The sequence below is a fragment of the Giraffa tippelskirchi genome, chromosome 1, assembly GCF_054371585.1.
Source record: "Giraffa tippelskirchi isolate mGirTip1 chromosome 1, T2T-mGirTip1v1.2.pri, whole genome shotgun sequence".
In the NCBI taxonomy this organism is placed as follows: Eukaryota; Metazoa; Chordata; class Mammalia; order Artiodactyla; family Giraffidae; genus Giraffa; species Giraffa tippelskirchi.
Window position 1 is genome coordinate 55,209,275 of NC_137275.1, and position 15,168 is coordinate 55,224,442.

Here is a 15,168-nt window from a genome sequence, read left to right on the forward strand (position 1 = left end):
GAAAATGTGGACAACATGGAGAGAGCTCTGAGCTTGCATTTATCTCCCACTCCAGGGCTGACTTTCCCACTCTTGTATTTCTACATAGCTCCCATCTTTATAAGACTACTTCCCCAAATGGGGAGAGGATCCCCTATGGCTACACCTGAGGTTTACTCTACACAGGGAGCCTGAAATTCTACCTGTCTATCCTCCTCTATCCTCTCATCAAAAATCACTGTGGTCACTTGTCCCTCTAGGAGGTATCTCACGTTCCCCAGGTGTCCTAGAGCAAAGAAAAAGGGAGAATTACTCCACTACTTGGGCCAGTGATCATGAGACACTTATGTCTGATATAAAAACAATAGCTACCAACATTAGTATAGTACAGAAGACCAAGGATGTCTGAACACATTGCAGTTTTTCCATCAAACATTAAAATTTAAGCTACATTTGGATGTGACATTGAGCATCTACTGGGATATTTACAAGCTAGGAGGAGCTGCACTGACCTATCATTGCACTAGAGACAATAAATGCAAAGCTAGTGGAGATTACTGCTGTATTTATATACTCTCATTTCTACTTGATGGAAGTAAGTGCATTCCAATTATGGTTTTGGTTTAATTTCTAAAAACATATATTCTGAGCATCTGGCCCTACTCTTAAAAGTTCATTCTACTTAAAAGAAACAGCTGTCATAGTACCTATTATCCTTTTCTTTAGAGTCTGTTACAATAGGAATTTGATAAAAATCTTACTCAAACATGCCAAGCATGCTTCCGGTACTGGCTATGAATAGGATTTAAAGTGAAACACTCATATATAAAAAGTTGGTACACTAGCTTGTCAAAAATTTCATGGTAAGACATGGTTTGAGGTGAATTCAGATTTAGATCCCAGAAGTTTCCTAATTGCGGTAGCTGAGAAAAAGAATACAAACCAAATTAAAAAGCAAAAAGACAAACAAACAAAAGACATTCTGCTAACCAGCTAAAATATCTTCTGAATGCAAGCAAAAGAAAAAATTCATTTAAAAAACATAAATCAATTCTGATGAATCAAAAGTTGAACACCAGAGAAACATTACTAGGATGTGGGAGGAACATTCCTGGAGAGGAGAGAGAAGTCCTGATAAAGGCAAGGAGCCCTTCTGGCTTTCAAACAACTGAATCCCAAGAGCACTAAAGACAGTAAAACCCAGCCACATCCCACCCCTGATCCTGGGACAGGAAATTACAAAAGCAAACACTTACCACAAAAGGGGTTGGGGTAATATCAGAAAAGAGGTACACAGGAATCCCCTGGCTGATAAATGTGGTTGCAGCAAGTCGGGCAAATCTGGAAATGCAGAGTGACCAGGGAGAAAAGAGTAGAGCTATCAGGAGAGCAGGTGACAACAGAGAAGAAAATGAAGGTCCAACCATTTTTTTTTTATTTTTATACTTATTTGATCACCCCAGGTCTCAGTTGCAGCACTCGATATCTTTAGATGCAGCATGCAAGCTCTTAGTTGTGGCATGTGGGATCTAGTTCCCTGATCTGGGATCAAACCCAGGCCCCCTGCATTGGGAGCATGGAGTCTAGCCAGTGGACCACCAGGGAAGTCCCCCAACGGTTTCTTTAGACTGAGAACAGCAACCAGATCGATGAAAACCTTAATTATACTCTGCTGGCAGAGAACATTAAGGCTGGAGGAACCTAAGGAGTCATTTCAATCCACCCTTTTGTTTAAGAGAAATGGGACTAAAGTTGAGAAAGGCCAGATGACTTGTCCCATGTCCACCGGGCACACAGCAGCTAAGCCAGGCTGCACCCAAGTCTCTCAGCTCTCTTCCATCTCAGCAGGTCTCAGCCAAGGGCAGTGCTGCTCCCACAGGACACCTGAATCGTCTGGAGACAATTTTGGTTGTCACTGGGGTAGAGTGCTAATGGCAGCTGGTGGATGGAAGCCAGGGATGCTCCTAAGCATACCACAATGCACAGGGCAGTGCCTACAATGAAGAGTTATCTGGCCCTGTACCAAGTCGCATGGCACCAGGCAGAACGGAGAAATCTCTATCTACAGCTGTCACTACCCAGGATATGCCATGAAGACTCGTATTTGATTCAATGTTGTCCTCTACAAAACACATGGCACACTGTCGTGAGTGAGTATGAGATACATGTGTGATACACGTCTGTATATGACACATATACATCTTGGCTCCTTTCAGCTCTTAAAAGATGACAAATTTTTGACACTTCAACTTATTTCTCAATTTCTGCAGCATCTGGCTTAGGGCAGGACACAAAACATGTCATCAAGTCTTTCTTCATGCTTGGAGTAAAGTATTTCATCACAATAAACAATTTACTTCCAATGAACAACATTACACTATTAGAGGATTAAACAAAGTATTTGATCATTCTCTCAAATATTTCTTGAGCACTAACTAAATGGAACACTATTTTGGGAGCTGGCTGGGGCAAAAACAGTAGATCTTTAATTCAGGCATTAAAATTCCTAGAATTAAGAGTAATACAAAAATGATTTTGACATTTAAAAAATGCCTCTATATAGGAGAAAGTGAAAAAACAACAAATTTTAGCAAAAATAATTTAAATAAAAACCTGAATTAGATACGTACTGCATTCACTAGAAGGTACGGAAGTCACTTTTACTACTTCGGGAACTGTGTATCATCTATAAAGGCTGACTTTAAAGGTGCTTTCTTAAAGCTGACAAAGGAGACACTTAACACATCTATGATATATATGAAGCTAACAACTATACACAAAAAAGATTCAGTGGGTTATCTGCATATACTTAACAGTTACAGCTTATGTTCCCCACCAGATTTTTAAAACTCGAAGATTAAAGAAGTAAACATTTCCTTAGGTAAAATCCTGAGGCTGCAATAGTTTCCAATTTTTTAAGAAAATGTTCATTTACTCATCATGTGTGTTTTAGCACAACAGGTTAGTATTTGTTACAACCTCTAATTATCTTGCTTGTTGTAGATGACAGACAGTGACCCTGAGCTCCACTCCATCCCATTCCATCCATCTCTGAGACCTAAACCATAAGCAAACAGGTAACATCTGTCTCTTTAAGGAACTTATATGCCCCCAAGGCCAGAGCAAGAAGTATCTGCACCTTAACTGACAGTGTTAACATAAAAGATGTGTTAACCAGAAACAGGCTGCTTAGCCTAACAAGAAGAAATTTGTGAAGTTAAACAGGCAGCTAGCCACCCGGAGGATCTGATGGAGAATCTGACCTGCGCTGGTGCTGGTAAAGCATGCTTATAATGTAATTCTAACCGTAAATTCACTAACTGAAATTGACAAACTGATACTGAGGTTTATGCTACATCACTCTCTTGTGAATGCAGTTCATGTGCGTCAGTTCCTGAGAGATACAGCTTCTCCTCTGTTTTATTGACAAACATTATATTTTTGAGCCTGCAGCGGAAGACCCAATATTTTATATAGCCCTGAGTTCAGTCTAGGAGCTGATATCATCTGGTCTTTTGCCCTGGCCATGCTCCCTTCCTCCCGCCACACATTTGTTCCCTTTTTCACTTTAATAAAACTCTGCTACACAAAAGCTCGAGTGATCAAGCCTGGTCCCTGGTCCCGAAGTTAAATCTTCTTCTTCGGAGATCATGAATCCGACATTGTTCATAGTAAGCTATCAAGAGGAAGTGTTCCAGTAAAAAAGAGGGTCATATAGCATAATTATGACCGGTGATGGGCAAACTCCAGGCATTTTGTAAATAAAGGTTTACAAAACTTTATTCAATCATGAATTGTTCATGGCTGTTTTCATGCTACATGGCAGAGCTGAGTGGCTGTAACAGAGACTGTGCGGCCTACAGTGTGTAAGATATTTACTATTTGCCCTTTAGGGAAAAAGTTTGCTGACCCCTGGTGCCAGCCTCTTTATGTTTAAATTGTGGTACTTTCTCTCACTTTATGATCTTAGAGCAAAAAGTACATAGATTACAGGTTTTGTGAGGACTAAATAAGTAAATACCTAGGTGCCTAACTCGCATTCAGCACTTGAATGATTCTAGCATTATCACCACCACTACCACACCACCATCACCAACACTACCACCTCCATAACTACTACCACCACCACTACCATCACCATCCCTACCACCTCCACAACTACTACCACCACCACTACCATCAGCAGCAGCATCACCACCATCACCATCATCATCTGCCTATACCTACAAAAGACAGTATCATTGGTTTGGGAATGTTACAAGAATGCACTTTGCAATGGGCATTTAAGAATGAGAAGAAGCTCAAGAGGCTTATAAATATTAGAAGAAAAAAATTACATAAAAGGAAGAAAAGTGAGAAGTAGAAATAATGCTGCTGTTGTTCAGTCGCCCAGTCGTGTTCAACTTCTTGATACCCCATGGACTGCCATACACCAGGCCTCTTTGTCCCTCACCATCTCCTGAAGTCTGCCCAAGTTCATGTCCACTGCATCCAGCCATCTAAATCCTCTGACGCCCTCTTCTACTTCTGCCTTCAATCTTTCCCAGAAACAGGGACTTTTCCAATGAGTCAGCTGTTTGCATCAGATGACCAAAATACTGTAGTTTCAACTTCAGCATTAGTCCTTCCAACAAGTATTCGGGGTTGATTTCCCTTAAGATTGACTGGTCTGATCTCCTTGCTGTCCAAGGGACTCTCAAGAGTCTTCTCCAGTACCATAGTTCGAAGGCATCGAGACTGGAGATATCAAGGGAACATTCTGCCCAAGGATGGGCACAATAAATGACATAAACAGCAGAGACCTAGTAGACGCTGAAGAGATCAAGAAGAGATGGAAAAAATACACAGAAGAACTGTATAAAAAAGATTCAGATGAACTGGATGACGATGATGGTGTGGTCAGCCACCCAGAGCCAGACATTCTGGAGAGCAAAGTCAAGTGGGCCTTAGGAAGCACTGCTGTTAATAAAGCTAGTGTATGCGACAGAATTCTAGTAGAACTATTCAAAACCCCAAAGGATGATGCCATCAAGGTGCTGCATTCAACATGTCAACAAATCTGGAAGACCAAGCAGTGACCACAGGACTGGAAAAGGTCAAGTCTCATCCCAATTCCCAAAAAGGGTAGTACTAAAGAATGTGCTAACCATTGGACAATTGTACTCATCTCCCATGCTATTAAAGTCATGCTTAAAATCTTGCATGCTAGGCTTCAGCATTATGTGTGAACCAAGAACTTCCAGATGTCTAAACTGGATTTAGAAAAGGAAGCTCAGTTCAGTTCAGTCCAGTTGCTCAGTCGTGTCCGACTCTTTGCGACCCCATGAACTGCAGCATGCTAGGCCTCCCTGTCCATCACCAACTGCCAGAGTCTACCCAAACCCATGTCCATTGAGTCAGTGATGCCACCCAACCATCTCATCCTCTGTTGTCCCCTTCTCCTCCTGCCCTCAATCTTTCTCAGCATTAGGGTCTTTTCAAATGAGTCAACTCTTCGCATCAGGTGGCCAAAGTATTAGAGTTTCAGCTTTAACATCAGTCCTTCCAATGAACACCCAGGACTGATCTCCTTTAGGATGGACTGGTTGGATCTCCTTGCAGTCCAAGAAAAGGAAAAGGAACCAGAAATAATATTGCCACTTAAAAAAAAATTGCTTTAGATGGGTATTAAGTTCTATATTTTCTAAATAATTATATTTTCTTAACCCAAACATAAAACCAGAATTCTTAAAAGTTACAAACAGAATCTACCCATCATTTTTATAGTTAAGCAATATAGCTGACAAATAAGCCAACCTATTGAAATGGTAATTACAAATAAAACTACAAAATACACACAAAAAAAATATAGTTTCCTGAATATTAATATCTTTATATACCTTCTGCTGCTCCCTCCACTTGCTGGATGGGCTCGAGCGTCAAAGCTGATCACAACACCTCTTTGCTTCAGGTCACTGAATTGTTTTTCCAGGTACCTGCAAAATCCCTAAAAAACACCCCATGAATTAAAAGACTATGTATGTTTTAACACACTAAACCAAAAATTGATCAAGTTTTCTCTGCTTCCGCAAGAGAACACTGTAGCAGGAGAGAAATCCCTCAGTAATTAAGTGAACTGTACAATAGGAAAATAACAGCTTTATTTATTTTCTATCTGTATGTATCAGGTACTGTGTTGGACACTTAGTATTTATTATCAGTAATCCCAGATCAACCTGACCAAGAAATCCCATTTTACAGATGGAAAAGCTAGAACTTTCAGTGACTGGCCCAGTTTCAGATACACAAATAGCAGAGCCTAGCTTTGTACCTGCAAGCCATGAAATTAAAAGATGCCTGCTCCTTGGAAGAAAAGCTATGACAAACCTAGAGAGCATACTAAAAAGCAGAGGCATTATTTTTGCCGACAAAGGTCCGTCTAGTCAAAGCTATGGTTTTTCCAGTAGTCATGTATGGATGTGAGAGTTGGACCATAAAGAAGGCTGAGCACCGAAGAATTGATACTTTTGAACCACAGTGTTGGAGAAGACTCTTGAGAGTCCCTTGGACTGCAAGATCAAACCAGTCAATCCTAAAGGAAATCAACCCTGAATATTCATTGGAAGGACTGATGCTAAAGTTGAAGCTCCACTACTTGGGCCACCTGATGCAAACAGCTGACTCATTGGAAAAGACCCTGATGCTGGGAAATATTGAATGCAGGAGAACAGGATGACAGAGGATGAGATGGTTGGGTGGCATCACCAACTCAATGGACATGAGTTTGAGTAAGCTCCGGGAGTTGGTGATGGACAGGGAAGCCTGACGTGCTGCAGTCCATGGGGTCACAAAGAGTCGGACATGACTGAGCAATTGAACAACAATAGACTTGTGTCTGGGTCTGGTTAGAGGTGGTTCAGTGCTAAATTAAAAGTACACAGAATCTGTGGGCTTGTAACACCACTTATGAGCAAATGACAAGTTCCTTAATCTCTCAGTGCCTCAGTTTTGTCTTCTGTAAAATGGGAATAGTACCTACTTCTAAGGACAGCATGAGGACTAACTGAGTTAAAACATGCCACGTGCTAAGAATCTAACACCAAAGATGCACTATGTGTTTGCTGTTATGAGCATTATTTTTACTGTCATTTTCCTTCAAAAGTTGCACCCATTTTATACAAATCTAAAATCTCTGAGGACAAGGAGGTGTTTCAGATATTTCAACCTGCTCTATATAAAGAAAAGTAAAAGAAATTCAACACACTCAGTAAGATTTTGACAGTTAACAGATCTAAACTTGTTCTGTTTGTGACATTATTTTCAGCAGACAGGTCTTAAGGAGGCTCTACCAGTCCACCATTATACAAATAAAAACTGTGCAGAGTTTGGGCTATTCCCATCCGCCTAGAAATGGTGGAACACACAATTCTTGCATCTTAGTGGGTGAAGTAACATCACCTCAGTTTGAAATATGGGCGATTAGAAAACTGTGAACTTTGACTTCAGGAAGTTTCGATTACTGGACAAAATAGGTTTTATTACTGAACAAAAAGAACTTTGGTTGATTGGGTTATAATCATGGTTCATATCACTTATTTCACTTTGATTAAAGGAAGTCATAAAATGAAGTGTAACTCTTGTTTTTGGTAGGGCAATATTTCATAGTTTTGTTGCCAGAGTGGTACCAGTTTAGAAAGCCTTTAGCTTTTCTTGTACAAAAATACTGCATTGGGCATATCTTCTGAAGCTTCTGAGGGATACAAAGTAACAAGCACACACCTGAGCTGTTTTTGTGGGGTTCCTAGAAGGTACGCAGATACTCACACTCTAAGGCTTCCCATAGTGATAGTGCCCTCTCTCTGGCCCTGGTGGACCCCTGAGCTATGGCCCCAATGTTCAAGAGGGTTAAAAGCATTCGGTTCAGTTCAGTCCCTCAGTTGTGTCCAACTCTTTGCTACCCCATGGACTGTAGCCCACCAGGCTCCTCCATTCATGGAATTTTCCAGGCAAGAGTATTGGAATGGGTTGCCACTTCCTTCTCCAGGGGATCTTCCTGACCCCGGGATTGAACCCGGGTCTCCCACATTGCAGGCAGACGCTTTACCGTCTGAGCCAACAGGGAAGCCCAACTCCGTCTTTTTAGGTACACATAAAGTACACATAATCATCAGTAGTTAATTTTCCCAGCCTTTTGTTTCCCAGACTAAAATGACCTTCATTTTTAACATGTTCCAGCAGCTGAAGAAACAGAACGACCTGTTCCACTTCATTTCCCTCACAGACAGAACTCTCAACACTCAGCGGCAGCTGTTTTGTCAAAGGCTTCATCTTTATTCCTAAAAGCTGAATGTAGCTTCGATAGTAAAATTCACAAAGGCAAGGAAACTCAGCAATAATTACCACCTATACTATAAATTTGGAGAAGGCAATGGCACCCCACTCCAGTACTCTTGCCTGGAAAATCCCATGGATGGAGAAGCCTGGTAGGCTACAGTCCATGGGGTCGCGAAGAGTCGGACACGACTGAGCGACTTCACTTTCACTTTTCCCTTTCATGCACTGGAGAAGGAAATGGCAACCCACTCCAGTATTCTTGCCTGGAGAATCCCAGGGACGGCGGAGCCTGGTGGGCTGCCGTCTACGGGGTCGCACGGGGTCGGACACGACTGAAGCGACTTAGCAGCAGCAGCAGCAGCAGCAGCAGCATACTATAAATTAAAACTAAATAGAGCTAATAACTCTTGGTTATTCTGGCAGTTAAAAAAAAAAGTTTCAACGCTGGTATCTGTACAACCATAACAAAACTTTTAAAAACATAAGAGTCTGTTGGGTTAGCTGGTGGATTTGCACTGGAATGAAGCTCCATGAGGGAATCTGTCTGTTTTAGTCATTATATCATCCTTGATGTCTGGCACCTAATAAATCTCTGTGAAATGAATAAATGAATGCATGAATTTCAAAATAATGCTGCTTCCACTCACTGTACAAGCCTAACTTTATGGAGTGAATGTGTGACACCCTGTGCCTAGGCAAACCCACCAGATTATTTCATAATGAAACCAAATTAGGTCTGTCAAATACAAAAGGTGCCTGGAGGTAAATTAATTAAATGAGGAAGCCATTGGACTGAGGTGGCTTTAATGCCCTAGGAGCCTACTAATAAGCAAGTCAAAACCTAACCTTGTAAAAGCCTCAAGGTGAAGAATTCATAACTTAAGAATAGCCAGTCACAAATAGCCAGCTAAGCCTTCCCAAATATGGCACCCACTTGAGCTGGAGCCAATCTATTAATTTCCTTGTTTTGTTTCTGCCTTTCCTCTATAAAAGTCTTTCCCCTAGTTCCTGTCAGTGGAGCGCTCTGAAGGGAAGCAGACTATGTGACCCTAAAATATGTCACTCTTGCACGTGGATCATTTTGAGCTGAGGCAATCAAGAGCCGGCAGACAGAAGAAAAACTTTTACCTCTTCCATAGCTACCTAAAAGAATTCAGATAAGGAGCCTGATCCTGAAAGTACTGTCCTATGAAAATATCAATATTAAAAAAAATATATATATATATATATTTGAAAAGTCCTTCTCCTGTCATTCTCCACTTTGAAGCTTCAACTGCTAGATTTGCCCTTGGGTCTCACTGCATTTATAGGGCTCCTATACGCATATAATTAAACTTGTTTACTCTTGTTAATCTGTCTTATGCCAATTTAATTAACAGACCAACCAAAGAATCTAGACGTGTACAGAAAAAATATTTTATCCCCAACAGTTCCTAACTACTTCCAGTTTAGAACTGCTTGATTTGAATAGATTTTTGCTCAAATAAATACTTTAAAAATTTAATATGCTTCAGTTTATTTTTTAACACTGGGAAATGTTAATAAGTATAAAAATGTGGTACCTGTGTCGTTTGAATGATGGTCAAGTCATTCATATGAGAAATTCCTGCTCCCATAGCAGCTCGGAGGCCAGCTGTCCCAAACTCCATCCGAGCGCTAAAACATTTTTGTAATTCTTCTGTATTACCTGCTGCAATGAGTTGTTTCACTGACGCCAAAGTTAAAGGATTCTGCAAAACAGGAATGTATATACCAGATACAGTCAGGTGAATAACATAATGAAAAAGCTGAGAAAAAAAAAAACAACCAACCAACCTGCAGTAATTCTAACCTACAGGAGAAAAAATATATATGTATGTATTTGAAAAGAATACACACACACACACACACACATATACATATTGTTATTGTTCTTCAGTCGCTAAGTCATGTCTGACTCTTTTGCAACCCCATGGACTGTAGCCCACCAGGATCCTCTGTCTATGGAGTTTTCCAGGCAAGAATACTGGAGTGGGTTGCCATTTCCTTCTCTAGGGGATCTTCCCAGGCCAGGGATCAAGCCCATGTCTCCTGCATTGGCAGGTGGATTCTTTACCACTGAGCCACCGGGAAGCCCACATACACATATAGACACACATATATAGGCTTTTCAGTTTTATGAGGATTTTGAAATTTGAAATATGAAGTTGGTCTTTTAAAAATTATAATGTGTGATACTGCGATATAATAAGAAATACATAAGACTTCCCCGGTCCAGTGGTTAAGACTCCACGCTTTCAGTGTAGGGGGTGTGGGTTCAATCCCTAGTTAGCAAACTACGATCCCACATACTGCATGGTGTAAACAAAAGATTTTTAAAAAAATTAAGAAATATATATTTATTGTTCCTTGGATAGTAAAGAATCTGCCTGCGATGAGGGAGACCCGGGTTTGATCCCTGGGTTGAGAAGATCCCCTGGACTAGGGAATGGCAACCCACTCCAGTATTCTTGCCTGAAGAGTTCCATGGACAGAGGAGCCTGGCGGGCTACAGTTCATGGGGTTGAAAAGAGTCGGACAGGACTAAGTGACTAACACTTTCTTGTTCCTAGTCTCTAGCAAAGAGGTCATAAAACCCTTAAAATTCCCTGAATGATTAGGATGAAAGTCGCATCTTCTGTTATTCATAATAAATCTCTTTCATCCATACCTGAGTTTATCCTAATGAGGTGACTATTGGGAACCAACCAAGTGATCAGCTGATGGGAATTTTCAACTCCATCCTCCCCTTAATTCCAAGAAGGGAAGGGGCTGGAGATTAAGATTAATAACCAGTAGCCAATAATTTAATTAATCACACCTATGTAATGCACTGAAGCTGTGCACCTCTTCCCACCATACCTTGCCCTATGGATCCCTTCCAGTTGGCTGTTCTTGGGTTGTGTCCTTCATTAATAAAATTGGTAATAATAAGTAACTCTGCCTTCTAGAGTTCTGTAAGCTATCCTAGCAAATTACCAAACCCTAGATGGGGGTCATGAGACCTCCTGGTTTACTGCTGCTTGGTCAAAAGTACGGGTGACAATGTGGGGCTTCTGCAAGTATCTGAAATAGTAGCAATCTTGTGGGATGGAGCCCTTCAGCTGGCAGTTTACACTAACTCTGGGTAGTTAGTGTCACAGCTGAGTTAAATTGACACCCAGATGATGTCCACAGAAAAATGAGAACTTGTTTAGTGTGAAAAACTCACACATTTTGTGTCTGAAGTATTATGAGTACAAGGAAATCGGTTTTCCTTTATAATGTAAGTATTATTTTCTTCCCTACAAAGGTAAGCAATTTTGGATAAATGGGATGAATACACAGGTTTTGGGGTCTAAGACTCAGAATGGAATCCCAGCCACATCATCATTCACCAAATTTATACTGTTGGGCAGATTATCTAGTTTCTTGAATTCTGAATTTCTTCATCTCTAAAATATGAACAACCTATAACCTTCCTTACAAGGTGGTTCTAAGGTGGTTTATATTAAATTAACATAAAACACCCTTTTCTATCTGGCATCTAGTAATAATCAAATGTTCATTTTCTTCCCTAATATCTTCAAATTTTCCCAGAGTGATAACCTTATATAATTTAAATCAAAACACTACTTTGGTAGTGTTTTGGTCTTTTAAAAATTATAATGTGTATACTGTGATATAATAAGAAATACATGAGACTCCCTTGGCAGTCAAATTTGAATCTTGCACTAGCTACAATAGGCAGGCAACTAACAAAAACCCCGTTTTATAGATGGAGAAGCCTCAGAAATAGTGTCTTGCTTAAACTGCATGAAAAGCATTTACCTTTTCTGTTACATTGACTGCTTCAAATGAACACTCACATGAATCATTCATTTTTTTGGTACAACGGTTACAGAAAATGTTAAGAATGGAGAAAAATGACAATTATATTAATTTCACATCAAACTTTTAGATTAAGAATTCAGGGTAACAAACTTTATTTCTATCTTCCAGCTATCACCTCAAGTAGATAAACATGCAGGCAAAATGTGGCCACATAATTAAACTTTGAAATACTACTGCAATAAAACACTGGCTTTCTGGAATTAAGCCCACACTTCCAGATTGTTCCAGGTTCAGCAGGAAACAAGTACAAGCCCATTTTCTTAGTTAAAAGCAATAGGCACTGACCACTGAGCACAAGCTGACCTATCAGATTGTCAGGTGCCCCCAAGTTAGGGCTCAGATCTGGAATGTAAAAGAAGTTCAATGGATATTTGCGGAGGAAATGAGAAAACAGAGACTTCAAGGTCATACTCAATACCCGGTAATTCTTTCATTCACAGTGTAGACTTGGAAAATCCTAACTGACTTTCAGTATCTCTAAAAGACCAAATAGCCAGAGAGAAACCAAAGGAGGCAGAAAGATAAGAATAAAAAATCAAAAGGTCAGTGGAGACCAGAATAAGATGTGCAAATGACACGTCAGCATCCAAAGGAATGGGGATGGAGGCGCAGTGCAAATACTGGAGGGTACCTGCTGGGTGCCCCGCCATGCTTGGGGCAATCAGACCAGAGGGCTGCAATGCTTTTAGCTGGCCGGAAGTTCCCTCTGGGTGCCTGTCTCAAGTCAAGAAACTGAAAAAGGCAAGAACAAGAGAAGTGGTAGAAATTTAAAACTGAGAAAAACACCCTCTCACCTCTATCTAGTGAGGTACTCTCTGTATACAAAGATATAACATTTTGTAGAAACTGGATTTTTATTTCTTCAAAGGGAAAGTTTTATGAAATTAATTGATTACCAATTATGGCTTTAAAAGATTTCTACTCACTGCCAGTTACTGAGTTATCAGAAATGGGGACCTTTCCCTCTTCCAAAGAATTACAAGAAAAAGGAGTTGCCCATAGCATCCAGAAACAGTCTGTACTGGCATTTCCTGTGCAGGGGCGGGAGGGTGAAGGGGAAGTCCTCACTGACTCAATATCCCAAGCCTCTACCACTGTGCAGGCCTATGGACCACGCAAGTTAGCGAACAAGTGGGCAGCACCTGCTACGTGATCTGCTGGGGCCCAGTGCAAAACAAAAAAGGGACTCCTTGTTCAAAATATTTTTAGGAATTTTAAAGTGGGACAGAATATTAAACCAAGTGCTGGGCCCTCCTAGGAGAACAGGTCCTGTGCAACTCAGTGAATCTCATGTCTTTGAAGTCAGCCCTGGAGACAGACATTGATAAATAAACCCACAAGCAAGTGTTTGTTTTTGGCCAATCTCTGTAAGAAGTATGAGGGAAAAGAACAGTATGTTTAAGGAGAGTATTAGAAAGAAATAATTCACCCTTGGGAGCCAGGGAAGGCCTCTCTACATAAGCCACATTTAAGTTCAGACCTGAAACATGAGTAACCACAGGAGAAACAAGTTTAGCAGAAGAGAGCCAGAGGAAATTTCCAGTAATGCAAACAGATGCAAGAGACGGAACAAACAGGAAGTGAGACACTGGGTGAGAAAGGAGACTGGGAATGGTGTCTGGAGCTGAGTCCCTGCTCCAACACCTCAGAGAGTGAAAAGCTAGGGTGCTGTGTCCAAGGGGCTCCCCATCTTCTTCCCAGCAAAGTCAGAGACCTGAGAAAAACGCCAGAAGCCAAGCAGGCCCAACGGAAAGCACCTATATTGGCAACCAAACGCCTAGGAATGGCGCTCTGCCAATCCTCAGGAGCCTGAGAACAGGGGGAACAATTCTGGGACGCTGGGGGATGCACCGCCAACTGCACAGGGCGAGCCCCGCGGGCAGAGGGGCAAGAACCCGCGCTCGCCTCTATCAGACGAGACCCCGGAACCCGGCTCGCTCCCCGACTCCCGGCCCGCCGGACGGCAGGTCTGGTTCCAGAACAACCTTCCTGGGCCAATTTCGAATGGGCCACAAACCAGCCACACCGACGAGGCCTGGCGGCCGCCCCCTAACCTTCGGGCGGGACTCCCTCGGCCCCGCGGGGTGGGCGGGGAGGGAAAGAAGCACTTTCGCTCGCCACAGGAAAGGGGACCCTGCACCTCCCCCGGGCGTTTCCGGCCCCAAGGGACCCCTCACCTTGTCCCATCTCAGCCACCGGGCCGTCTCCTGGTCCAGCCGGGAATCCATGCCTGCGTCGCCGCCTCCCGGAGCCCCCGTCCCAGCTGCCGCCACCTCCGTCCGCGCTGCCACCACCAAGTTCAGGAGGTGGCGAGACCGTCCTTCCGGTGGGGCGGGGCGAGGCGGGGGCGGGGCGGGGCGAGGCGGGGGCGGGGCGGGGCGAGGCGGGGGCGGGGCGGGGAGAACTGGCTCCGGAGCCACCGGCGCCCGGAAGGAAAATGACGCGCTCGGCCGAGGAGCACGCCTCGTGGCAGTGGGCCCGCGCGCCCGGGCGGGAGAGAGGGAGGCGGGCCAGAGGGAGAGAAGTGTGGGGGTGGAGGTGGGGCTGCCGAAAGGTCAGGAAGTTACTCTTATTCACACTTCAGCCGTTGATTCAGCCATTCAGGTCCTACTGTGCTCCAGACACGCGGTCAGGAGCCGGCATCCGAGCACCCGTAAACCCAGAGAGGAGCCTAAACTATGTAGAAATTCTGAGGGTCAAGAATAACCGAGAAAAAGCTTGAAAAGAAGATTAAGTGGGACGATTAAGATAAATAGATGGTGAGACAGAATGGAGAGTCCAGAAACAAGTCTACCCGTGTATGGACGTGTGTATGTGTGTGTTTGTGCTGAGTCGTGTCGGACCCTGAGACCCCATGGACTATGGCCCGCCAGGCTTCTCTCTCCATGGGATTTTTCAGGCAAGAAGACGAGTGGGTTGCCGGTTCCTCTAGGGGATCTTCCCGACCCAGAGAACCAACCCATGTCTTCTGAGTCTCCTGCATTG

The 15,168-nt window shown here is 42.7% G+C and overlaps 1 protein-coding gene across 1 annotated transcript in view; it reads right to left on the reverse strand.

Annotated features, from left to right (window-relative positions):
• The window catches only part of PGM2 (phosphoglucomutase 2), a 36,239-nt gene extending 21,755 nt beyond the window's left edge, over nt 1-14,484 (reverse strand). Inside the window, exons 1-4 of the mRNA XM_081593171.1 lie at nt 14,361-14,484; nt 9,855-10,022; nt 5,859-5,965; nt 1,236-1,320 (exon numbers count right to left, since the gene is read on the reverse strand). Coding sequence (XP_081449297.1) covers nt 1,236-1,320; nt 5,859-5,965; nt 9,855-10,022; nt 14,361-14,411 — 411 coding nt within the window. The 5' untranslated portion in view covers nt 14,412-14,484. The remainder of the gene's footprint in view (nt 1-1,235; nt 1,321-5,858; nt 5,966-9,854; nt 10,023-14,360) is intronic.
• Between the last annotated feature and the right edge of the window lie 684 nt (nt 14,485-15,168).